Raw genomic sequence first — 25,332 nt, 5'->3', positions numbered from 1 at the left:
TTTCTTTTTCTTTTTCTTTTTAGAAATGTTGTTAGGTTCATCCCTATCCTGATGAAGACATAGATAACTATTCAAGTCGAAACTATGTATTAAGAAGCCTATTTGACTAAGAAGACTTATTTATCTTGGCATCAACAGTCTGGGCACTAATAGTCGATAACTTTTGTCTGGAATGAACCATTATCATTGAACACTGGAAGTGTTGTTGACATTTCCATTACACAGAATTTGTATCTGTTTGCTTTTGATCCCATTAATTGTTTTTTTAGAAAGCGTATTTTTTATCCTAACAATGGAACAGTTGTTGCACTTTCTTCACATTTCCCTTTAAAAAATGTAAATGCACTATTTTTAGAGCTGTATTGAGCTGTATTAGTACGAATGAATGTATGAATGTCTGTTATATAGGATGTGTTTTACAAAATGAATTAAAGACTTTTTTACAATCTAACAAAATAAAATGAATTTTTGATGTAATACCCTTTGCCTTGTTCTTCAGTTGCTCTCGTGTTTCCGGCACCACCACCTGTTTCATACCCTTGGAGAGAAGGCCAACTGGATTGGCTATTGGTTGCCTGGTGGAGTGGGGTCTCACCGATAGTTCAAAATCGGTCCCCCTCACCACAATGTTGGCCCCTTGTTGGGTGCCCAAGTTAGTAATTTGTTTGTCCCGTTGGAGGCCATTTAAAAACCCTCATCCGCAGGAGAACCCGACGCACCTCACCCCCTATGATCATGGCTGACACCCCCCCCCTGCACTCCCCCACAGATGGACAGCGCAGGGAGCCCCCCCACATTGGAAACTGAAGTTTACTCTGCTAAATGTCAGAGGCCTTAATTCCCCCCCAAAGAGGAAATCTATCTTGCAAATGTTGCAGGATGAAGTATCCTCCGTGACGTTTTTACAAGAGACCCACCTGACTCCAGCAGATTTCACCCGCCTACGCAGCAGACTCTTCCCCCTACAATTCCTAGCGTCTAATGGCACTAAGAAGGGCGATACGGCCATTCTCTTGGCAAAGGACCTGAAACCACAGATCTTAGACACGCTACGATGTCAGGAGGGTTGGTTCATCGCAATCAAGTGCATCATTTTGGGACAACTCTACACTCTCATTTCAGCCTACGCCTCGAACACCCATCAGGAAGGATTTTATCAGGATCCAGAGGAGGCCCTCCTTCCATTTGTCAAGGGACAAATCGTCATTGGGGGATACTTCAATGTAGCATCGGACCCTCTTAGAGATAAGTCACATCCCCCTTCCCAACGGGACTTCACATTAGCAAAGTGTTTGCTTCATCTGTTTCGAACGCTAAACATGGTCGACACCTGGAGGGTGCTGCACCCGGTAGAGAGGGACTTCTCTTTCTATTCATATGTGCACTGCACTTTCTCTAGGATTGACTTACTACTGGCTTCCCCCCCAGCTCCTGATCTTTACGGACAAGGTCTCCATCGGCTCCAGGATCCTCTCGGACCATGCCCCGGTCTCATTCGGTATGCAAGCCCATAATCCGGACCCCCCTTCGCGCCGCCCGTGGAACCTCTACAACCCTATCCTGAATAATATGGCGGTGAGAGATTCCATCGCCAAGTCGATTCAGAACTTCTTCAGGGAGAACCGGGAAGAGGACACCTCACCAGTCACTAACTGGGACGCCATGAAGGTGGTACTCCGAGGGGGAACTGATCGCCCAAGGCGCAGCCTTCCATAAACGAAACCGGGCGACCCGTGCCACTCTGGAGGCTGAGGTGCAGAAAGCGGAAACTGTCCACAAACGTAAGGGCTGGTCCCCTAGAACATACAGGGCACTTCAGGTGGCAAGGAAAAGACTGGAAGCGCACTTCGCCGATGCCACAGCAAACCTATTGACCAGGACAAAACAGTGGTACTACATTAATAGCAACAAGGCCAACAAGCTGTTGGTTTGCAAATTGGCCAAAGCCAAGAGACGAAATGCCATCTTGGGCCAATTTGCAGAACACGAGAAATTGCGCCTGGCAGTGGTCCACCAATCGGAAATTATGATGGCAACCCCAAGGGACTCAGCCGAACAGCAGGCATACATCAAAGAGGCAGCTCTCCCGCCGAGCGAAGGACTGGAAGTCCCTATCACAGGCGAGGGAAGTCGACAAAGTCATCAAAAGCCTTAAAACCAGAGCCCCGTGCCCAGATGGTTTTTCTACCCACTTTTATAAGCTATTCCGACCACAATTGGTGGCGCCATTAACCAGAATATTTAACTCGTTTGCCACAAGCGGGACCATCACTCCGATAATGCAGGAGTCAACCACAGTCCTCATTCTCAAACCGGGGAAAGACCCGGAGGACATCCGCTCATACAGGCCGGTCTCTTTACTAAACCTGGATGCCAACCTATACTCCAAGGTCCTGGCTAACCGCCTAGCGCCTATCCTCCCTAACATCAAAGACCCTGACCAAACAGGATTTATATCCTATAGAGCGACGAAAGACAACATCCGGAGGGCCTTGGACTTGATAGAGATTGCCGACCATGTAAAGCAACCACTCGCCCTGCTGGCCCTTGATGCAACCAAGGCCTTTGACAAGGTGGACTGGGGTTATCTACGCCTCACCCTTGACGCTTTTGGCTTCGGCCCAACCTTCCGCAGAATGGTTCTAGCAAATTACCAAACCCCCAAGACCCGGCTGAGAGTCAATGGTCTCCAATCAGATCCGATCCCGCTTATATGCATGACCAGACATGGCTGTCCCCTGTCTCCTCTACTCTTCGCCTTAGCCATGGAGCCCTTGGCCCAGCGGATTCGCCGAAGCCCCCAGATTAAAGGCCTAAAGGTGGACCCCGACCAACACAAAATTGCGCTCTACGCAGATGATGTGCTGCTGACTGTCACCGACATCGCGGCTTCCATGCAGATGGCCTTTATGGAGATCCAGAACTTTGGGAGAGTGGCAGGGTTTGAGATCAACTTTGGGAAATCGGTGGCCCTGGGGGTGGGGCTGAGCCCGTAGCAAAGGGCAACCATGGAGCAACAAAGTCCACTCCAATGGAAGACAGAATCTATCCCATACTTGGGGGTTCAAATCCCTGCCCACCCAGCAAAAACGTTCCAAACGAACTCTTCCCCCGTCCCCCCCACCCTCTTCGCGGAAATGGAAAGGGACCTCAAACGCTGGCAGGCGCAGGAAATCTTCCTCTTGGGCCGCATCACGGCATGCAAGATGAACCTGCTCCCACAATTCCTCTATGCATGCTCAGCTCTCCCTGTCTCGATCCCACCCGCACCACTTCAGAGGCTGCAACGGAAGATAACTGACTTTGTCTGGAAGGGCAAGAAAGCACGCATCCCGCGAAGGACAATGATGGGCAGTATGAAACTGGGTGGCCTGGGTGTGCCGGACCTTCGTAAATACCAAACCGCAGCTCAGCTGGCCCACCTTCAGGCATGGGGAATTGCCCAGGGGCGCCCAAAGTGGGTAGGAATTGAACAATCCCGCCTTCCGCTCCCCCTCCACTTCTTACCGTTTGTTCCCCACCGCTCTACGTCGGGCCTGGCCGGATCTGCTGTCCGCCACAAAACACTCTATCAAGGCCTGGGACAGGGCCCGCAGGCACAAAAGTATTCCAGGGAACTTGAGCTCTCTTTCCCCCGTCTTCCTGAACCCGGCCTTCTCCCCGGGCATGCATACAAGAAACTTTTGAAACTGGGGAGCGGCGGCCTGGAGTCGGTGGGCCAGCTTTTTGTGGAAGGGCTCCCTCTCACCTTTGAACAATGTAAACAAACCTTCCAATTGGCAGAAACAGACAGGTTCACCTACGCCCAGCTGAGACACTGGTGTTCCCACCAGCTTACCTGAGAGGCAGCCACCCGAACCCTCGCCCTGCTGGAATTGACAATAAACGACCTACCACCTCGAGGGAAGATAACGGCCCTCTACAGACTTTTACAGGAGGACCCCCTCCACACCAGACCCTCGTATATGGCGCAATGGGAGGCAGACCTGGGTCACGTTGTGGAGGACCGTTCCTGGATGGATATCTGGTCCAGGACGCGCTCGGCCTCCCCATGCTTTACTAATAGGGAATGCGCCCACAAACTACTACTGCGCTGGTACTTCCTTCCTCTCCGCCTTCACCACTTCCAGTGGGCACTGGACCCACTATGCTGGCGCAGTTGCGGCAGCCAGGAATTCTATTTTCATATGTGGTGGACTTGACCCCCAAGGTGAGAGTGTTCTGGTCTCAATGCCTCACTATAATAAAGGACATCACCCAAACGGTAATGCCACTGGCCCCTCAGCAGGTCTTACTGGGGATCCCGATTCCAGACGTTTACCCAAGAACAGGCCGGAGGGCAGCATTAATAACTCAACTGCTGCTAGCTGCCAAAATCACGATAGCACGCACCTGGAAAACCGAGGAGGGGCCCCTGATAACACTGTGGTGGATTAAAATCGGGGATATTCTTATAGCGGAAAAGGTCACGGCGGCCAAAGCGGGCTTACTCCACCGCTTTATGAACATCTGGACCATGCTACTAGACTATGATCAGAACTATCCGGCCCTGACCCACAAGCCACGCCTGATCGCGAGAGCTCTCCACTCACTCGGCGAGGGCGCAGAGGCAGGCTCGCCTCAACGGGACTTAGGGATACGACCCAGCGGTGGACACAGACATGGGGGGGGGGTGAAACCAGGGGAGGGACATCATGGGGTGCAATCTAAGGGGTTCTAATCAAAGGTCATGATATGTCAATGTATATGTTCTCTGTTACGCTGAGTTATAAATAAACAAATTTAAAAAATCCAGAAGAAGGAATTGTGCTTTGAAAGGTGCATCCTGACAAGATTAACTTTTGGGTTTTGTTTGTGAACTATTAAGTGAATCTTTTGAGACCTGAGGGGGTCTATGCTTGGGGAAGGGAACCCTGAGAGGCACAAGGGAACCTGTGAGAGGCATTGTTGAAAAGAGAGAGAGGCCTAGACCTGGGGAATGGTACCCTGAGAGGTCTAAAAGGAACTGTGACTCTTTATTTTGGGAACCATAAGGGACAGAGCTTGGGGAAGGGAACCCCAAGAGATCGGAGACATTTTAAACTGTATTGTTCTGCTCCAAGAACTCTACCTGGTCGATCCCAAGGGCACCCCTTTTGCGTTGAACTATTTTGATACCTGCAGAACTAAACTTGACGGTAAGGCTACCTGAAACTAGCCTTGGTTTGCATTTCTTTTTGAACCACCATTTTTTCTTTAAGAAGACTGTTAGGGAGAATTCTCTCTTTAGGCTGAATTTCCTAACCTAGTGAGTCCCCCAGCGGCTTTGCTGGATTTCTGGAGTTTGTTTTTTTCTCCTGCCAAGAGTGAGACTCTTTTTCTCCCACTCTTGGACATGATTTATGGTGTTCCTTTGACTGTTAATGTGTTTTATGGGCTATTGGGTCCTTCACTCCATAGGGTCTCATGTGTTTTTACTATGTGTGTTACACAGCACCCTCCGTGCCGTAACACAGGGGTGTCATAGTGACACCCCACCATAGACTCCATACCCTGGGACTGACTACTGTCTCCCAGGGCATGTACAGTCACCATTGGCTTTACTAGTCCCAAATTATTAACAGAAACCAGTACAAACCATCATATTGTGGACGTACTGGTCGGGGCAATTCGATTGCCCCGGGGTCTGTTAGTCGAGGGGGAACGTCTCCGTCCCCCTGATCGAGTTTTGGCTGGTGGCAGTGGAAACTACTTTTTATATTCCACCGCAAATATTTGCTATGGGATTTTCCCATTGTTCGAGGCTACCAACTTTAATTATTTAATTCTCATAGCCTCGAACATACCGCTGGTTTATTTATTTAACATTAATTCGCTGGTTGGTATTTTTTGCCAAGACTCGATTCTAAAATGGCGTCTGTGTTCTCTTCTGTGACTCCAACCCAAGTCGAGCCCTTTGTTCAACTTTTTGGCGGGCTTCTCCACAGAAGCCTCCAAAAGTGGTGCCACTCTGTCTGGGTACCACAGGGGGTGTGGGAGGGGGTTTAGGCACCCTGGACTGAGTTACCTTGGTAACTCAAGTCGCACCCTTGTGTGATTGGCCCAAGTGGTGAGCCGGCCGGCTCACCACTTAGCATGTTTGATTGACAGCTAGGCTGAGTGAATGGGGGTATGCTGCATAAAAGCAGGGCTTTGGGGACTGGAACTTCAGAAGTCGCCACAGGACCTGAGAATCCGACGAGGGAGAAGCTGAGCCGACCTACCACGACGACAACACCGGTGGAGCCCTGCGGAACCGACTCACCACTTCCCGACGACAGAGAAGATCTCCCGGCTGGAGAGGCTTCTTCCCCTGACTGGTGGGCACAACCAGTTTTACCTTCTTTCTTCGCACCCCAGACCGGTTTGTGGTCGAACTACCCATGCCAAGCACCCCGGCGGCTGGATAGCCACTCACCACTGAACCGCGAATCAACGGACCGCTCCTTGTACCTGAGAAACTCCGCGGCTGGTTTCTTCCCTGGCAGTGCAACGGACTCCTGTCTTCCTCCACGACAAGATCCTCTCTTCCCCCGGACGATGCACCGACTTGCATCCGCTGCCAGGAACAACTACCCCCGCTGGAGTATTCTCACCACTTAAGGTACCGTGTCCGCCAGGCCTCCCTTTCTAAAGATTGCTGCAAGGTAATAATAACCCCTTAACCTTCTGGACTGGGCTGGCCGACTTGGCCCTCTAACTGGTCCCTTTCTTTGGTCCAACTCCTTTTTGAACCGTTAAAAGGCTTTTGTGCACTGCAACCGTGTGACCTTGGACACATTTCGTTTGATCCTCTTAAAGTGGATCCGGCCTATTGAACTCTAACTTCACGGTTTTACTTTGCCTTCCTCTCTTATGTTCTTGTAAAAGTGTTGGGATCTGTTTCAACTTATTCTCTGCTTTTCTCTCCCTTTTAAAAAGACGAACTATTAGAGTGCCATCTACGTTAAGCGCTCACCGATGTCTGAAAATAAGTGGGGCTTTACTTAAGACTTGTCTAATATTCTTTTAAGGGAGTGTATATCTTTTAGTGACCGTGTTTTTGAATTGCTTACTATTAGTGCCTGTGTGTTTTTCTAGATGTGGCTTTAAATAAATAATATCTCTTTTACACCACGCCCTGGTCAGTGTTTACTACTGTGTTGTTGTGACCTATTGTGAATACTCTGTATACTGCCTAACTCTTCTTGAGGGAAGTCTGACTGCTCAGCCACAGCTACCAAGTGAATCTGTGTAGTACGGACTGCTACCAAGTGGGTTTACTGCCAAACGCCTGTTTTCTTAAATATTTTGCAGTTGTCCCAGAGGAAACTGCACAGGTTTCTGCCTAACAAAGACCTAGCATAACATTTGTTTTTAAGAGTGCGGGCGAGCACAGGTTTTGACACAGATAGACTTTAGTTTGGACTTGGGTAAATCGACGGCCCTTACGAGTATCAGTTGAGAGAACAACCCCATTAGAGTTAGGGCCAGTTAGGAATTACACCAGCCCTGCAAAATGTTATAATGAAGGCTTTCAAACTGTTACTTTTGAGTATGCGTCTCTCTTGATACCATGCCTCTCACACCTGGTATACTCTCCTGCCAGGACTTCTCCTCATTTGGGGTCTTTTCCCGCTCCCAAAGTACCTTATATATAATGTTGGATAATGTATCTCTCTGATGTGTGATCCTCTCTCCGCTTCTTAAGCATTTGCACTTCGTGCATTCACACATTAGAAGAGAGGTTATTAGAGATGTAAGCTCCTCATTGTCAATATGTCCATTCTTTATCTCTTTCTCTGTTAAGTGGTTCACAAATGCTGGCATTTGGCGTGCTCGCCGATATGCCCCGGTGTCCCCACTGCTGCTGGGTGAACTCACCGGTCTTTGCTGGCATTGGTGAACTCCCTCGCAGTTTGCAGGCAAAGGATTCCCACCTGCCTGCTTCTCGCTGCCACCATTCCTTTGGCCGCTGGTCCTCTGTGGCTTCCACTTGACACCCCGGCTTTCCTCTTGGCTCCGGTGAGTGAAATGCTGCTCTCCTTCGTCTGTGAACGTCCAGGAGTCCCTCACCGGCTCCTGGCATTCCTACAGTGCCTCTTGGCTCAGTGACTTCTTTCTCCATCAGTGAGCCAGTGGGCTCCACCCCACCGGTCACGGCTCTTCAGTTCTCTGCTCCTCCTAGAGAGGTACAGCTCTCTCCCCAGTTGCCACAGCAGCTCTCATTGATTCTTTGTTTGGGCTGCTTACATTTCCCGGGCACAGGTTTGTGCCAGAAAACAGTAGAGCGCTCCTTGAGCTTGCAGTCTGTTTTGCTCCACATTGCTAGATTTCACTACTTCGTTCCAGTACTTCGAGGATTCTGGGATCCGAAGTCAATGCTCTTATGTCCTGTCCTCTTGCCTCCATACTGTATGTGCGGCCCTCCTAGGGACGGGAGACAGAACCATTTTCATCAGAAAAAATCTTCTTCCCCTTTAAATTTAGAGGCGTGCAGCGGTGTGGCCCTTGGATCATGCTCTCCCCACACTCCGCCCACCGGCGCCACTCCCCAGTCCTCTTTTCCGCGTCAACTGGAACGGACTGCTTTCACCAGCGCTCTTGGGTTTGTAATTCCACTCACTCTTCCCAGGATGCTGTCTTTTTTTTTGTCTTTTGTCTTTATTACAGGTACTCGGTCCTCTGGCGCCATGCTCCTGCCCTGCACATGTCGACTTCCTTCGGCTTCAGCAAGTGTCCAGCCTTTGAGGGGCTCTTATGTAGGACCCCCACGCACTTTGCCTCCACTGTCTTGGTCCCAACCACGGCTGGGGCAGTTGTGCAGCGTGCTTACCCGCATGCTCTGAAGAACAGATTAGCTCGGTGGAGGTAGCTCTTCGAACAATCGCCCCCAGAGGACTTGAAGACTTTGTCGGACATCACGGCCCAAGGTAGGGCCTCTCTGTTCATCAGCACCGAGCAGGGGCGACTCCTTTCCAAGGAAACATCAGAAGAGCGGGAGGGACCGTTCAGATTCTATCACCAGCACAGATACCGAGGCTCTGTCAGCTACTGGCTGCCAGGTCAAGGGATCACTAGATCCTACCGGTGAGGTTGCTGAGGGACCACAAGGTTATTTTACCGGGTCTCGACCTGAGGGGCTCTGCTCCATTACCAGGCAAAGACCTGAGGGGGCGCCTGTACGCAGCATTACTGGACTCACCGGCACTGGTACCGAGGCTTATTCAGCTACCGGCCGCTAGGTCCTTCCGGAGACAGTGCTGAGGGACCACAACTACCTTGAGGACAGATTTTTTTGAGAAATTCCTCATGCTGATGAGGTCCCCGCAGATCAGCGCCACCCGTCGAGGAGGCGATCAGGGACATGCTGTGATTCGGGCTTCACTGCCTCCTGTTGTTCAGGTGGTTCCACACCGGCCTCTGGCTTCAGTCTCCACACTTAGCCTTCGGCGCCCAGCACTCCTCCCCCCCCGGTGCCAGACCAGCGAACACCCTGGTGGACACTGATGAGGAGGAGGACGCAGACATGCCATCTTCAGCCGAGGCCTTCCATGAACACTACCCGAGGCTGAACAACCTCAGACGGGGGTCCTGCTGAGGTCCTCTCTCCACACCCCATGCCTAGAATGGGATTCCGATGCAGAAAGGCGTTATCGCCTTGGCCAAAAAGGGGATGGCTTAAACCCCAACAGGCGCCTTGACACCTGGTACAGGCAACGAGAGGGGGAGCCACTTTTGTTGTCGGCACACCCTCAACCAAACTCCTCGTGGATTGCCGCGGCATCTATCTACTCGAAGATGCAGTCTTCCTCGGCCACCTCGTCCTCCGTTCTGCCAGGCAAGGAGGAAAAGTTTGAGGAGCATGGAAAAAAGATCTATTCCAATGCCTCACTGCTCCTCTGTCAGTCAATGCGGGCACCATGCTTGAAGCCGTTGACAAAAGGCTTTGGCGGGAAATGGCAGTCTTCCTTTCGAGCTTCCGGTACAGTCAAGCACGCTTCAAGGCGGGGCTGGCAGAAGCAGAGATGGTGGCCCAAGACATTATGGAGCCCACAGTGGCACATATGGACACCTCAGGCCGCACCCTCTGCATAGCCACGGACATAGAAAGGGCTGCCTATCTACAGGCTGCCAAGTTCAACCCGGACGTCCAGGAGCGCATATTGGACCTTCCCTTTGAGTGTAGCGTCCTCTCACTCCACCACTGGGGAGAAGCTTGATAAGAAGAGGAACAGTTCCCAGACTGCGACCTTTTTATCTATCCTCACAAGGTCCACACCCAAGGCCTTCAGTCGACAGCCCAGACAGCTGGACTGATCTCAGAGTCAACACCGCCGCAAACAGCACAAGGCGGGGAATAAGGGCTTCTTTCAGTCCTCCCCCTCCCTGGGAAAAAAGGGCACTCCCCTCTGGGTTCACGTGTCTCCGGTGGTGGGCAGGCTGTCTCTTCACGCACAGCATTGGCGTGCAAGGTTTGCGGAAGCCTGGACCCCATCACTAGTGTCCACAGGCTTCTTAACCACCCTGAGCTTTTTCCCCTCCCGCTTCAAAAGTTCAAACTTATTGCGGAGACACTGCGCAAGCGACATTAGATGCGCTCCCTTGATCTGAAGGCTATTATTCACACGTCCCGATTTGGCAGCCCCATTGGTCCTTCCGCAGGGTCAGGATCATGGGTTTCTACTTCCAATACAAGGTTTTTCTATTCAGCCTCGATTCAGCCCCAGGTTTTTTTTTTAACCAGGCTTATCAATGCAGTGGCGGCCCTCCTCAGAGCTCAAGGTCACCAGGCTTGGTGACTGGCTCGTCAGTGCGAGATCCCTGGGGGCGGTCCAGCACACCCCTCTTCCCCCCTCATGATTACGCTACAATGAATTGGGATTTTCCATCAATCTCAAGAAATCACAGCTAGAGCCGATGCAGAGTTTCTGTTCCTGTGCCGCATGCGGGATACGAACTTCGAGAGGGTCTTTCCCTCGGAGGACAAGATAATAGCCACCAAGAGGGCCGCAAGGCATTTTTTCTACAGAGAAGAGATATCAGCGTGGCGGTACCAGCACCTCCTGGGTAAAATGATGGCATGACCAGCACCGCAGGTTGCCATCACCACAGACTCGTCCTTGGTGGGCTGGGGAGCTACTCTGGACAACCACAGCCTCCACAGAGTTTGGTCTCGTCAGGCAGCGTCTGGGAATGAGCGCTGGTGAACGACAGTCATTTGATAGCGATTCACCTCCCGGGTGTGTCGAACCTGGAGGCGGATAGTCTCAGCAGACTAGGTGCGCACAATTACGAATGGCAATTGAATGATCAGGTACCTCAGGGGATATTCAATAGATGGGGTCACCCTAAGGTGGACCTCTTCCGCACTTCAGCAGCAGTCTGATAGTTATGTGGTGGCTGGCAAGGCCATGGTTCGCGGAGCTACTTAGCCGGTCGGACCGACCTCTGATGCACCCTCCACTGGGCCCAGCTCATCTACTGTCGTAGCAGGGGAACACGGTTATCTACCCCGCCCTGCAGAAGTTGGCTAGCCTCGCCCTTATTCAGGGTCCTAGAAGCTTTGCTACTAGAAGCCAGTAGAAAGGCAGGTGGCTAGGTTTTGCCACTGGGCTGAGGCCAAAGAGGTTGATCCTCTTACTTGTGCACTGAACAATGCGCTATCTTTTTTGGCACACTCGGGGGTGCAAATAGGCACATTCTGCACCTATCTGGCCGCCCATCAGAGCCTACCAAAACTTGGAGGAGGAAGTTTCCGCATCTGCCACTCCGGTGGCTACATGACATTGGACGTGCCTCACCAGGCTCTACCCACCCATCAGGAAGCCACACCCTTTGTGGCCCCTCAATATATTGTTGTGCGCCTTGGCTCATAATCCCTTTGAGCCACGGGCATCCGCGGACATCAGGCTAGTCACAATTAAGACAGCCCTTTGGGTGGGGTCTTAAGTCTACACGTCGCGTCAGCAAAACCCAAGATCTTGTAACCTCTGAGCCATCCACTACCTCTCATAGGGACATGGTGGTTCTCAGAACGCATCCTGCGTTCTTGCCTAAAGGTAGTCTCTGCGCTCCACCTATTGGAGGAAGTAGTACTGCCGACTTTATTTGCAGACTCCATGGACGATGCTCAGAGGGTTCTGCACTGTCTAGATGTTGGGCGAGCGCTAAAGTTCTATCTGGACTGAACCAGGAGCTTCTGCAAATCAGATGCTCTATTTATCACCTTTGGTGGGTGAAGGCCAGGATATCAGGCTCCCAAGACCTCCATAGCAAGGTGTATGGTTGCAGCCTCTAAGGAGGCCAATGAGGGGCAGCATAAACCACTTCAGGCAAACGTGCCTGTACACGCTATCAGAGCAAGAGCTGCGGCAGTCTCATTCCAGAAACGCGTCCCATGGCAGGTCATCAGCAGGGAGGCCACGTGGGCCTCTCCCTTGGCTTTCTGCAAGCACTACTGTTGGGATGCTGGCTCCAGGTCGGACGCAGCATTCGGGCAGGCATTAAGGAACTTGTTTTCCTAAGGAGGGTCACTTCTCAGCCCTAGGGCTACAGTCAGTTGTAATTGCCCATACAGGATGGAGGGACGGGACGTAAGAGTAATTTGAAGTTACTCACTGTAGTGACTAACGTACTCTTAGTCCATAGTCCCCTTTCCTCCATACATCCCACCATCCTCCCCCTAATAAAACTGGTGTCATTAGGCGGTGGTAATGCTGTCAATGGGGACTGAGGAGTGGCACCAGTGGGCGGAGTCAGGGGAGCGCATGCTCATGGGGCCGCACCCTGGCACGCCTGTAAATTTATAGGGGAAGAAGATTTTTTTCTGGTGAAAAGGGATCTGTCTCCCGTCCCGAGGAGGGACGCCCGTACAGTATGGAGGAAAGGGGACTATGGACTAAGAGTACGTTCTTCACTGTGGTGAGTAACTTATCATTTGTTGATGATTGACTTAACAGATTTGAATAAGCAATTTTAAAAGGTTCTGATGGCAAGTCAATTTTGATTGACAAGTGGAATTGAAAAAGTTGATTTAATCAGATTGACAAGGTTGGTTCATAGATTTGATGAAAGGGGTTTCCCGGTTATTCAAAGGAAATGGAGTAGATGCTTCACAATAGGCCAGGAGGGTTTCAGACATGGTGAGGTTATTTCAAGGGGAAATGGAGCTGTCTCCTTCCATGTGATCCTCCCTCATATAGCAGTGGCAGGATTGGGTAGCAGCTGCCGTCCCTGTGGCCTCAAGGGAGGAGGTTACCGCCAGCAGATCAGTGATGACTCCACTGGATTCATCACAGTGAGGACTTTGCTGAGGCAATTCTACCCCTTGTTTTGACTTACTCCATGTTTGACAACTTGGTCCAAACATGACAATGATACCGGAGATAGTGTAACTACCAAAAGTAGAAGTTATAGGACATCAGACAAAGTAAGGTCCCACATCAAGTCTGAGGTCAACAAGATGTTGGATCTAGCCCTCCAGTAGTCCATAGCCCAGTCCAGTGATTCTGGTGCAAAGGGCAGGTACTTCTGATTTGAGATTCTATGTGGATTACCAGGCTCTGAATGCTGTCATCAAGACAGATGCTCACCCCCTTATCAAGAGCAAACAAATTGGTATACAAACTGGGTGCTTCGATGTATCTCAGCACTTTTGATCTCACTGCAGGGTATTGGCAAATCGCCCTGTCAGAGAATGCTAAGGAGAAGACTGCATTCCCAACCCCAAAAGGGCTTTACCAGTTTAGAGGATCATTCCATTTGGAGTTATTAAAGAATGCACCTGCCACTTTCCAATGGCTAGTCAACCATGTTCTGAATGGGTTGGATAAATTCTGCCTTGCATATCTGGATGATATAGCAGTTTTCAGCCCCACTTGGGAGGAACATGTAAGCTGCCTAGAGATAGTGTTGCATGCCTTTTAGAAGTCCCACCTGACCATTAAGGCCAGCAAGTGTCAAATTGATCAGGGCTCAGTGGTCTACCATGGCCAGGAGGTTGGTAGAGGTAAGATTCAGTCTCTTCCCAGTAAAGTACAAGCAGTACAAGACGGGCCTACCCCCACAACCCACAAGTGAGAGCTTTCCTGGGCTTCACTGGGCATTACAGAAACTTTATGGCAGACTGTGGCACCATAGCTGCTCCCAATGACGGTCTTCACTGCTCCAAAGAAACACAAGATGATCACTAGGACTGAGGAGTGTGAGAAGGCCTACCGAAAAACAAGAGGTGATGACTGGAAGATTTAGAATTAATTTTAACCTCTGCCATTGCTCTGGTAACCCACCAGACCATCGTTCTTCGCCTGCCAAGCCATTACAAAAGGGAAATACCATATGCAAATTAGGCTTGGTCCCACCCCAAAAGAGGCAGTCCATCCCAACTGCTTGTTGACATCCCTTCTGCACCAGATCACAAGCATCCCCAAACATGTTTCTGCCTTGTTGGGAAGCCGAAACATATCTGGGGATGCTTGTTGGTCTTTCCCCTTTCGATAATGGCTTGGCATTCAAAGAATTATGGTCTGGAGGCTTGTCCAGAGCAATTGCCAGAAGTTTAAGATTAATTCTAAACCTTCCAGCCATCACCTCTTCGTTTTGTGTGGGAAGGCCTTCCAAGGCTTAAGACTCCCTGTGCCAGGCACCTGATTAACAGAGACATTTTATTGTGTAGGCAGACACCGCTGACACTGGGATAGGTGCAGTTCTGTCACAGCTAGATGAGAAAGGCAGGAAACATTATCAGTTTTATCAGCCTCTAGTTTAAGGACAGAGAGCTCAGGTGGTCTACCATGGAAAGGGAAGGTTTTTCCATCGTGTGGGCACTTTGGAAGCTGAGGCCCTAACTCTATGGGACCCACTTTGCTGTGCAAGCTGACCATAGGCGCTCAAAGTGGCTGATGAATATTAAGGGAGAGAATCCTAAATTGCTCAAGGAGTCCATTATGCTGCAAGGCTTTCACTTTACTATTGAGCACAGGCTAGGGGGCGAGTGTTAGGAAGGATTTCTCTATAAGTGGCTTTTCCTCCATAGTCCATTGCCCCCCAACTTTCTGCATTTGTTTTTGTATCCTGATCTGACTTTTCACAGTGGAGTGCAGCCTTCAGCTTCACTCCACTGGGCTTTTGCTCATTGTTATGGGGAAACCGACACATCCTTCAGGCTGTCCGTGCTGAGGAACTGTGTTTCTCTTAGTCTTTTGACTTTGTTGCCACTGTTGGTAACATTTTATCATTGCGCAAAGTACTTTCCAGTACCACGCAATGGGGCCTCTTTGTTTTATGGCTCTAGACACCACTAACACAATTCTGGTGATTGTACAATGTGCTTCAGGACAACCCTGGTGGCAGCAGTAGCCTTTACTTTTGTTTGTGCAACTTTTTACCAAGCCTTACTGCATTTACCATGTGTAGCTCCTGACTGTGGGTAGTGTCCAACATGGCCATGCCACAAGGTCTTTTATTTGCTTCTTTGGCCATTCTGTCCCTATGCCTTCTCACTGCCTTTCCAGGGCTGGGATTTCCTTTTTTGAGTATGCATTTGCCCGCGAAAGTTGCTTCTTTCGTGGGCCTCTGCCAGTCACGTGTGTAGGCACCAAGGAAGTGGGCTGGGACTGTCTAGTCCCAATCTACATTACTGGTGCCAGGGTGTCTGGTATGCAGGCGAGCATGAGGACTCCAGTGGTCCCAGATTGAACCACTGCTGGTGTGCATGTATGGAGCGGATCTTGCCATTAGTGGGATGTGGGTGAGCACTCACCTGTCTGTGAATAAGAAGAGGGGTCCTGCATTCATTCCAGAGATCTGAAGGAGTCGATTATCCTGAGGAGCCTAGCAGAACAAAAGACGATCCGGCGACACACTTTAGATCTGCCACCCAAATCCCACTGCTATCCCGGTGAAGCCCTGCTTTGTGTCTGATCTCAGAAGACCTGCGAAGGTGCTTTGAACCCTTGGAGTGGTGGGACCAATCACTCTCGATGCCTCCTGGTACCTCTGCAAGTGAGCCTGTTAGGAAGTATCCGTGGGTCATCCAGTGGGCTGTCCAGCTGAATCTTAGGTTGCCATTTTGAGTTTCGAACTGAGACTTTGGGGAATCCCAGATTATCCAAAGAAGCACCCTTCTGCTGAATGTTTTAGTCCCAGCACATTTGGACCTCGAGATAGAAGGCTGCGGCATACCGCAAGAGCTGGGCCCCCTTGCGTCACTGTGCTGTGATGACAGTTGCTGGAGGCATTTTTCCTGCATTCCTTCCAGTGCTCCGGAACTGACTGCATTGGTGCATTCTTCTTTTCTTGCTGGAATTCAAGTGTAGCGGCTCCTGTAGCATACCAGACCTGTACCCACCAGCCGCAGCGCCTGGGCATCTGGAAGCCCAACGAAGGGTGGGAAACCGTAACTCTAGTGACTACTTCTGCACCTGCCAAGTCTGGACCAAACCCGATCTAAGGGTGGTGAGTAGTGAAGTCACTTACCAGTGGCCCTTTGTTCATCCAAACGCATTCATTCACTGAGGGTTACATTTTGGCCTTCTTGTTGGCTTAGGTAGTGCTTGCTGCATAGAGCTCTCCGAAAGTCGGGGACATCTTTGTTAGCAGTAGCTACGACTAATGGGTACCGTAGAGTCAGGGAGCAGTCTGATGGTGCACTCCTCTGGCTATGTAGAGGAAGGGTCTTCTCTGTCTCCTTCTGAAACACCCTTAAGTAATGTGCATAACAATGGTATCGCTTCATCCAACTGAGATGTCTTGGTTATTGTAGAAGTCAAGGAATGACAAGTGTTGCTTAAACAATGATCCACACAAAATTTGGAACCTAGAAACAATGTCAGGGTGGTCCAGTTAATGTATAGGTTGTGTTTCCTTGGCCAGGGAATGCCCAGGATGACTGGGAAATGGGCAGCTTGCACGATATCAAATTCTACGATTTCCTGATGTTGATTGATTGATTCGCAGGAGAAGTTTGGAACTGTTTTCCGTGATGGGTCGACTTTCTAATGGTCGTTCGTCAACGCCTTCCACCTTTATCGATGCCTTGTTTTTATTTTAAAATGTTTTTATTGGCATTTCAAACATACATCAGGCATGGATGAACTATAAATAATTATTGAAGTTGAAAAGAAGGGGAGAGGGAGGAAGGGGGAGAGAGGGGGGGAAAGGAGGAATGCCTAACCAAAACATAACTTTAAACAAACAACAAAGGTCGTAACAGTCCCGTATCTGCTTCTGGTGCTAATCTGGCAGCAGATCGTAACAGGTGCATGACCTGTCTTTCGGAGGAGCTGCATGTACTGGATGGGGGAGATCTGGTTATCGTGGAATGTGATTCCAATTGTATATCCAGTTCTTCCGGGCAGAGTGGTATTGTTCACGGAGGCTTGTCATCACACGGGTGGAACATGTCCCGTAGCAGTGATTTCCAGGCTTCATAAGTAATGATCGGGTCCCCGGTCTTGGTTATCCCTTCTCCCCACAGCCTAGTTTCCGCTTCTGACCAGTGTTCCAGTTCCTTAAGCCACTTGGCGTAGCGAGGGCCAGTTGAGGTTTTCCATGTCATGGCAATTGCTCTTTTGGCTAGTATGCAGGCCATGTCCACAAGTTTGACGATGTGCCTAATCTTGCTTATCCGAGGGTAGGATCCTAGCAAGCATTCCTTAGGTGTCCATTCGTAGTCGGTCAGGCCCGCTCTTTGTCGATGCCTTGTCTAAACATACAACCGCCGCTCCTGAATTCACTAGGGCATGGTCTTCGAGGACTTCACCTTTTCGGAAGCGTAAGATGTCCCTTCAACAACAATAAATGTGTAGACATGTCTTGTACTGATAACCCGCTTCTTTTGTTGGGACTTATTACGCTCTTCCTTGGAGGAGCCAAGGGGCAAGCCCGGAGCAAATACATAGCTGCATCACAATACATTACATTAGATTATTATTCTCAACCAAGGGCCCGGAGACATAAGGGCGCAAGTCCTGTTTTATAGCACGTCCAATACTAAGTGAGATGACCTATACTTTATTTGAATAGGTGTGTTTTGAGTTTCTTTTTAAATTCCTTTGATTGTCAGGCAGTTTTTTTTATAACTGCTGTTAAGGCATTCCATTTCATGGGGGCACTTGACCACAAGGCACCCTTTCTAACTGATTACAAAGAGGTTCTTGCAACATGCAGGTTGCTATCCCCGTTGGATCGGAGTGTGCGTGTCACCTGTTTGCCTTTTAATCTGTTGGAGATGTAAGAAGGAGAATCACCTTAGCATGCTTTATAAGTGATCGTGAGCAGCCTGAAATCAAATCTTTCCTCAATTGGTAGCCAATGTACCTTCTCTCTTACTTCAGACACGTGCAAATTTACATGGGCCCATAATGGCTCTTATTGCGCTATTATGCACAACTTGTCGTTTTTTTAGTTCCGCCTTATTCACCCCCATAAAGAGTGAACCGCAGTAATCCATTTTTTATTGCGGAAACAATTGCTCTAGCAATGGTTTCACAACCCGTTTGGGAAGAAACGGTTGTATATGTGAGAGAAATCTATATAAATAAAAATGTAAATGTTCGTTTGTTCAAAATCTTAAATCTCTGAAAGTTCTTCACTGATTGCTTTAAAATTTTGACACACCATTGCATTCGAATAGGTGCGTGTTTTTATATACCTACTATAAATAGATGTCGCACCTGTGACAGGTAAAAACATGCTTTTTCTGAAAAGCTGCGCCATCTGTTGGACGTAAAAGAAGCTTCAGATCTGCTTCGTTCTCGACAGAATGAACGTGACATGCTGAGAGTGGCTGAAAGACGTCAACGAGAAACAGCAGATCAGCGTCAAACATGACTCCATGCTCCGCAATCCCGCAATTACAATCGCCTTGCATTCCGGTACAACCTAGCTGCTGATTATAGATTGAGCCGGCATGTTCTCATCGGCAGCATTACTGAAGTGTCATTATTGCAAGGCTCTGAAATTTAATGGAGAAATGAAAGGAATGTGTTGCACCGCTGGGAAAATTAAACTGCCTCAACTTGGAGAACCACCAGAGCCATTAAAAACTTTGCTCACCAGATATACCGCCGAATCAAAGCATTTCCTATCTAACATCAGAAAATACAACTCACGCTTCCAAATGACGTCGTTCAGCGCAGAAATCGTAACGGATCAATTCATGCCAACTTGAGTTTGCAATCACCATCAACAAAGCTCAAGGCCAATCGTTAGAATTGTGCGGTTTAGGTCTAGACACGGTTTGTTTCTCACATGGACAATTATGTTGTGTGTTCTACAGTTGGCATATCTGCACAGACAATGGAACAACAAAAAATATTGTACACCCACAAGCATTGTGAAATTAAACATATTAGAAACGTGCTCTTTCTCCAGACTGAGCCACAGCAAAGCGTGGTCGGGGACAGCTAGTCTAATATAATAGGCTGATGCTGCCACCAAGTTATTTGCTTGGGCAGTCATGCTCAGTGTCTGATCAAATGGTATCCCTACTATTTTGATGGTTTCCTTTACCGGGATGTCATGGCCCGCAATGTGAAATGATTGGTATTCTGGCGCTAATGTGTTCAGTCTGTATTTAGTGCCAACTAGCATAAGCTCCATTTTCCCGCGATTAAGAGCCATGCCATTATCATTCATCCATTTGCATATGAAGTCATATATTTCAGCTATCATAATGGAGTCCTGCTCATAATCCCCTGCAAGGGTGATGAGACACTGAGAGTCATCAGCATAATTAGAGAAGCAAATCTTCTTCTTTTCTAATGCATCGAAGAAAGGGACAGTGAAAAGGTTAAATAAAATAGGAGAAAGTGCTAATCCTTGTGGGATACCATAACTCACTGAAACAGGATCTGCGTCAGCTTGTTTGCTGCATACCGCATTGTCCTGGTACCTAAGAACGACTGTATCCACTTTCTTGCGAGTTCACTAGAATCAGGAGAAGCGCGTGGTCTACCAAATCAAATGCCGCTGAAATATCCAGGGACATCAATAACATGGTGGATCATTCATTAATATGTCCCTGGAGATTAGCTCAGCAGCAACGTGCTCACCTTGGAAGCAAGACGACACAGAGCAACACATGTTTGTTCCCTGGGTCCGCGCTTAGAAACCTCTAGGTATTAAGCACGTCATAAATATGCAACTAAGACATATTCCGGTAACAGCACCTCGATGCCCCTGCGCTGTGTGAGCGCTTTAAAAAAATGAAAAAAAAGATATTTTAGCCATCATATTTAACTCTAACTCCAAATGGGCCGACTCTGTGCTATAGCCCGGTCGGAAGCCTGATTGTCCATTATTCAAAATTGGATGGTCCTTAATGTGGCTGGCCAGTTGTTTGTATGCCACTCTGTCCATAATTTTTAGAATAAATGGCGAGTTGGTAATAGGCCGATACGCTTTTGCCTCTTAAGGGTCCAAGTCTGCTTTTTTTGTTGCCCATTTCTCTGATTTATTAGTCCCTAAGCTAAATGAACTCTACTCTCATTTCATCTCAAATAACATGGCATAGCCCAAGGTTCATTTCTAGAACCTATGCTAATTGTATTCCCTAAACCTAATAAAGATCCTAAACTCCCCCAGAACGATCGTCCTATTTGCCTTATCAATACAGACTGTAAGATCTATGCCAAGATTTTAGCCAATAGACTCCTCCCCTTCTTAACCAATTTTCTTAAACAAGATCAAGTTGGATATGTAGAAGGTAGAGTGTCCTCTTCTGATATCAGACTTTTTTTTTTAGTCATCATAGAAACATTACACAAATCAAATGACCCCCATGCTGCGATTGCTCTTGATGTAGAAAAAGCTTTCGATACAATTGAATGGGATTTTGTTTAAAGCTCTTAGGTGGCATGGTTTTGGTCCCCCTTTTCTTTCTGATTAAAGTCCTATATTCTAATCCCAAAACTGTAGTCTTTGTGAATGGTCAAATGTCCTCCTTCTTCCCCTTATCTAGAGAGACACGTCAGGGCTGCCCACTATCCCCGATTCTCTTCATTCTAGCATTCGAACCCTTTCTTGCAGCTATAAAACAAGATGATAACATCCAGGGAATTTAATTTGGTCAATTACATATTAAAATGGCAGTTTATGCTGATGATGTACTCTTATTCCTAAAAAGCCCACAGCTAAGAGCCCAATATCTACTAAATATAATCGTAATCTCTTGGTTTTCAAAAGCTTCAGGCTATAAACTTAATATGGATAAGTCGGAGATTCTCCCCCTTAACATACATTGCACACTGTATCACACCCGCACTTTAGGTATGAAATGGTGTCCCCAAGGATTCAAATATTTAGGTATCCACATTTCTGCTTCCAATAGAGGTATTTGTAAACATAACTCGGACATCCTATTAGCCAGAGTTAAAGAATTAGTATCCTCATGGTCCCCCCTGTATCTCTCCTGGTGGGGCCGATTGGAATCTATTAAAATGATGATTTCCACCATTATACCCTATCTTCTCTATATGTTACCAATTCCCCTTTCTCCTTCCTTTTTTTAAATCAATTGATTCCTGTCTTACTAAGTTCTTATGGGGGAAAAAGAAACAAAGAATTTTGCTCAGTAAACTTAAAGAATCCCACTCTGAAGGTGGTGTTGGCTTCCCCACTTCAAAGAATATCACATGGCTTTTATTATCAAACAAACACAGTGGTGATTTACCCAAGATGAATCATTCTATGTACCTAGGTGGGTATGTCTGAAAAGAGCTATGGCGTCCCCAATATCCCTTGCCGACCTTTACTTTAATAAAGGGAAAAATAAAGTAACCAAATACTCCTGTATTCACCAATCTTTCCTAACCCTTAGGCTATATATGTACCAAATCATAGCAGTCCTCACTCATTTCACCTTTCATTTGGCTCAATCCCCTGATTAAAATGTATGGTAAATCTATTTTTTGGGAGCCATGGCTCTCTTCAGGCATCACATTTTGTATTCCACTCTTTTGCAAGGTACTCCTATTGCTTTTGATGAGTTTACTACCAAGTTGCACATGCCTGTTTCCTCCCTGAAGCAATATATTGCCCTTATTTCTGCAATAGTAGAACATTTAGAATTATTAATGTATAGTTCCAATACTCCCAATGTGCAGAGATTACTTTGTATGCTAAATTCAGATAATACTGCCTCTATATATTATAAAATCCTACTGTAACCTCGTCTACCCCAAAAGTTGACTGTCTTCATAATGATTGGAGAGGTGATTGTTTACTGTTGAATAATCAATTTTGCTGGCCCCCTCAATGGCATTACATCTCTAAAATTACAGCTTCTGCTAGCCATATCCAAACCCTATTATTTTTTCATCATAGAGCCTTTATAATCCCTGTCTCCCTTTTTAAATGTGGCTCATCACCCAATTATAACTGCTGGGGCTGCTTACATTCCCAAGGTTCTTTCAAGCACATGTTCATGGAATGTCCATATGTCAAGTCGTTTTGGAACTCTATGTGGAATACCATCAAATGCATGTTCAACCTTCATCAAGATTTCTGTTTTGATTTTCTTATTCTAGGATGTTGCATGTTACATAATAATTCCAGTAATAAGCATGTATGCTATTGGTTTGATTTATGCTTAATGTTTGCAATTCAAACTATCACAACAAACTGGAAAAATCTAAATCATATTCATTACAAATTCTGGTGGAACTCTATTTGTAATATTTATAGATTGGACTGCTGTAATACATCCTCCCCTGACTTAGTATCAGTTGAAATGGCAATCGTTCATTCACTCCTTATCTGATGCTGACCCACATTAATAACCTGGAAGTTATTATCCTGCAACTGTTGCCTGCTATAGTTGTACCCACACTCCCTCCTCTCGTACATGTCTAGTCCTGTTTTATCTTCTCTTGTTGTTTTGTAATGTCCCCCCTTATATTTTAAAAAAGCTCTCAACTCTTCATTTTACTATCTGATATAACGATACTTGGCTTATAGTTGCATTAATTATTTATCACTTCTTGTATGCCTCCTCTTTATATTTGCCATAGTTGTTCACACTTAATGATTATATTAGTTGCTTTGTATTCCTAACTTCTACCAATAAAATCTTTAAAACTTAAAAAAAAAAGAAATCAAAGTAGCTGTGGGACCTGGCTTATTGTTGGGTGTACCAGGATGTAGTTCCCAGCGCATTTGGAACTTGCAGTGACTCGTCTAGGTTTGCTGGTTGCGAGGCAAGGTTTGCAGAAATTAGGCTTGTCTGTGGAATGCAGTGCAGAAATGAAGGAGACTTTCCATCGGCACAACTTATATGCCACCCCTGAAGTACTTTTCAGCATTGGTTTCTAATCTAGTGTATTGTCACCCACCCAATATGTTGACTCCTTATTGAGAGGGTTTCAAAAAGGATTGCCAGTGGAAACCCTGAAGTTCAATGGTCAGCTATTAAAAGCTTTTATGCAGCCATGGGCTGATGTGGAAGTACCACTGAACGTTTTCATACTGCTGAATCCATATAAAAGAAGCTGGACCCTCCATGGGGCTTGCCCCTGGTTTAGCAAGTGCTACAAGGTCCACTGCTTGAACTTTTATTATTAATATTTTATTGCTTAAAGTGCTGACCTACCTTGAGAGCAGCAGAGCACTGTACAGGGTTTGGGTAGCCAGAGCATGGGCTTACATGTTTTAACAGTAGCGCAGTACTGCGTGTTGTGGTCTGTGCGCCCATTGGGATTAGTCCTTGGTCAAGTGTTGTTGAAAAGGTCACGTTTTGAACTTCTGGACGAGGCAGACATAAAGTGGCACTGTTCATTTGTTCGTTCGGGAGAGCAGGGTTATTTTGTTGCAGGGGACCTTAAATGATGGTATTATAGTTTTTTAAATATATACAGGTACAGGTGTTTGTCAAGAATGGTGACCAAGAGAGGTCCACTGTACTGACCTCTGGGTCATGGTTCATATTCACAATAAAAATGGTGAAGCATTACATGTTCGGTATTCGGTGTTACAGTATCGACTCGTCCTGTATCTCTTCTCTGGTGTATCCATAATGTGGTGAGAAAGGTTAAGAGTGAGGTAGATTGAGACTAGTGCCTAGAACTTGTAGGTATTCCCTATCACTACAACGCTCCCTTTTCATCACCTTACTCACTACCCGCACAAATAATGTTGAACCACGTATACTCTGGAGGATGGCTTGCGGTCATGCTCTGTTTTTGCTCACAAAAATAGGCAGGACTTATGGGTGTGCAATTGTGCCGCAGCTACAACGCTTTTTTTCTCAAATATTCTATGTCGTGAGTTAGGCAAGACCTCAATGCACTGAGTATGGTGACAAAGGTGAAGAGTTACAGTAATGAGCGTTACTATACAAGACAAAACTGCCCTAAGAGATTATCCACTCGATTCAGGTATACAAATATAACTTATTTTTTAATAATACTAAACATGCTCAAGGCTTCTACAAAATGCCTTAACGGCAAAAAACAGTTGCACGTTGTACCTCTTAAGTTACGTCTGTGGCACTGGATTAACACCAGAGCTGGTTAGCACCATAGCAACATTTTGATCCAGCTTCCAAACAGGCAAACCAATTAGAAGAAAAAGATATACAATGTCACCTAAAGATGATCTGTGGATATATTTGGGCAATGTTGTGCCATAATATAAATGTTGCATTTTAAAGGGGGGGGGGTGGGTGTTATAGGCTTTTTTTCAGTCAAAAGTGTTGCTACTCTCAGAAAGATACCGAAGAGCCTATGCTTCTTGAATGACCCAGATAGCAGTCCACCCTGTCACGGGCAAACGAGTTGCCACTTTAATAATAATAATAACGTTGTGTGAATTATTCAGGTCATGAACCTATTTCAGTATGAGGTGTTGACGAGTTTAATATGAACTACTTACGGGTGAAAGAAATAGAATGCTATATCTACATTCTCTTATGGCATTGGGAATGCCATTGCTGTAATGTCCTATGTGACATAGCGGCAGTATTGGACACAAGGGGACTGATTCACCAAGAATGGCAGTGCAGCAAATCAAGAGATCCCCGAGCATCCCAGAATCGTCCCGCTACGTTATGCCTTATTGACAAATCCCAGAACTGAAGCAAATTCCGAGCCCCGTGAAGCACCCAGACGTCACATGCAAATGCACTTAAACATTTGGACATAGGCATCCCAAAGATGCTCCATGCAGCCCCGGATCCGCTCCAGCTCTAGGCCTTGCGAATCATGTATGAGGAGCAAATGTGAGATGCTCAGGACCGCTAACGATATGTACAAGGGCAAACCCTTGAGAAACTGGCACTCTAGGGTTTCTCCAGTGTTGCAGGAGTCATCTGAACAAAAGCATGACAAAGCGTAA

At 47.4% G+C, this 25,332-nt stretch overlaps 1 protein-coding gene across 3 annotated transcripts in view; it reads left to right on the top strand.

Moving 5' to 3' along the window:
• Positions 1-25,332, top strand: part of LPCAT4 (lysophosphatidylcholine acyltransferase 4) — a 2,084,283-nt gene that overhangs the window by 1,693,059 nt on the left and 365,892 nt on the right. Inside the window, exon 13 of one of the 3 annotated variants that reach the window (XM_069633763.1) lies at positions 24-318. The exons of the other annotated variants lie outside the window; for them this stretch is intronic. Within the exon in view, the coding sequence (XP_069489864.1) occupies positions 24-35 (12 nt within the window). The 3' untranslated portion in view covers positions 36-318. Of the gene's footprint in view, positions 1-23; positions 319-25,332 lie in introns of those variants that run through there. 3 annotated transcript variants of the gene reach the window in all.

This window comes from Ambystoma mexicanum, chromosome 13, assembly GCF_040938575.1.
Source record: "Ambystoma mexicanum isolate Mex_15411 chromosome 13, UKY_AmexF1_1, whole genome shotgun sequence".
NCBI classification, from domain to species: domain Eukaryota; kingdom Metazoa; phylum Chordata; class Amphibia; order Caudata; family Ambystomatidae; genus Ambystoma; species Ambystoma mexicanum.
Note: the sequence above shows the minus strand (reverse complement) of the source record. Positions and strands in the feature narration are given on the sequence as shown.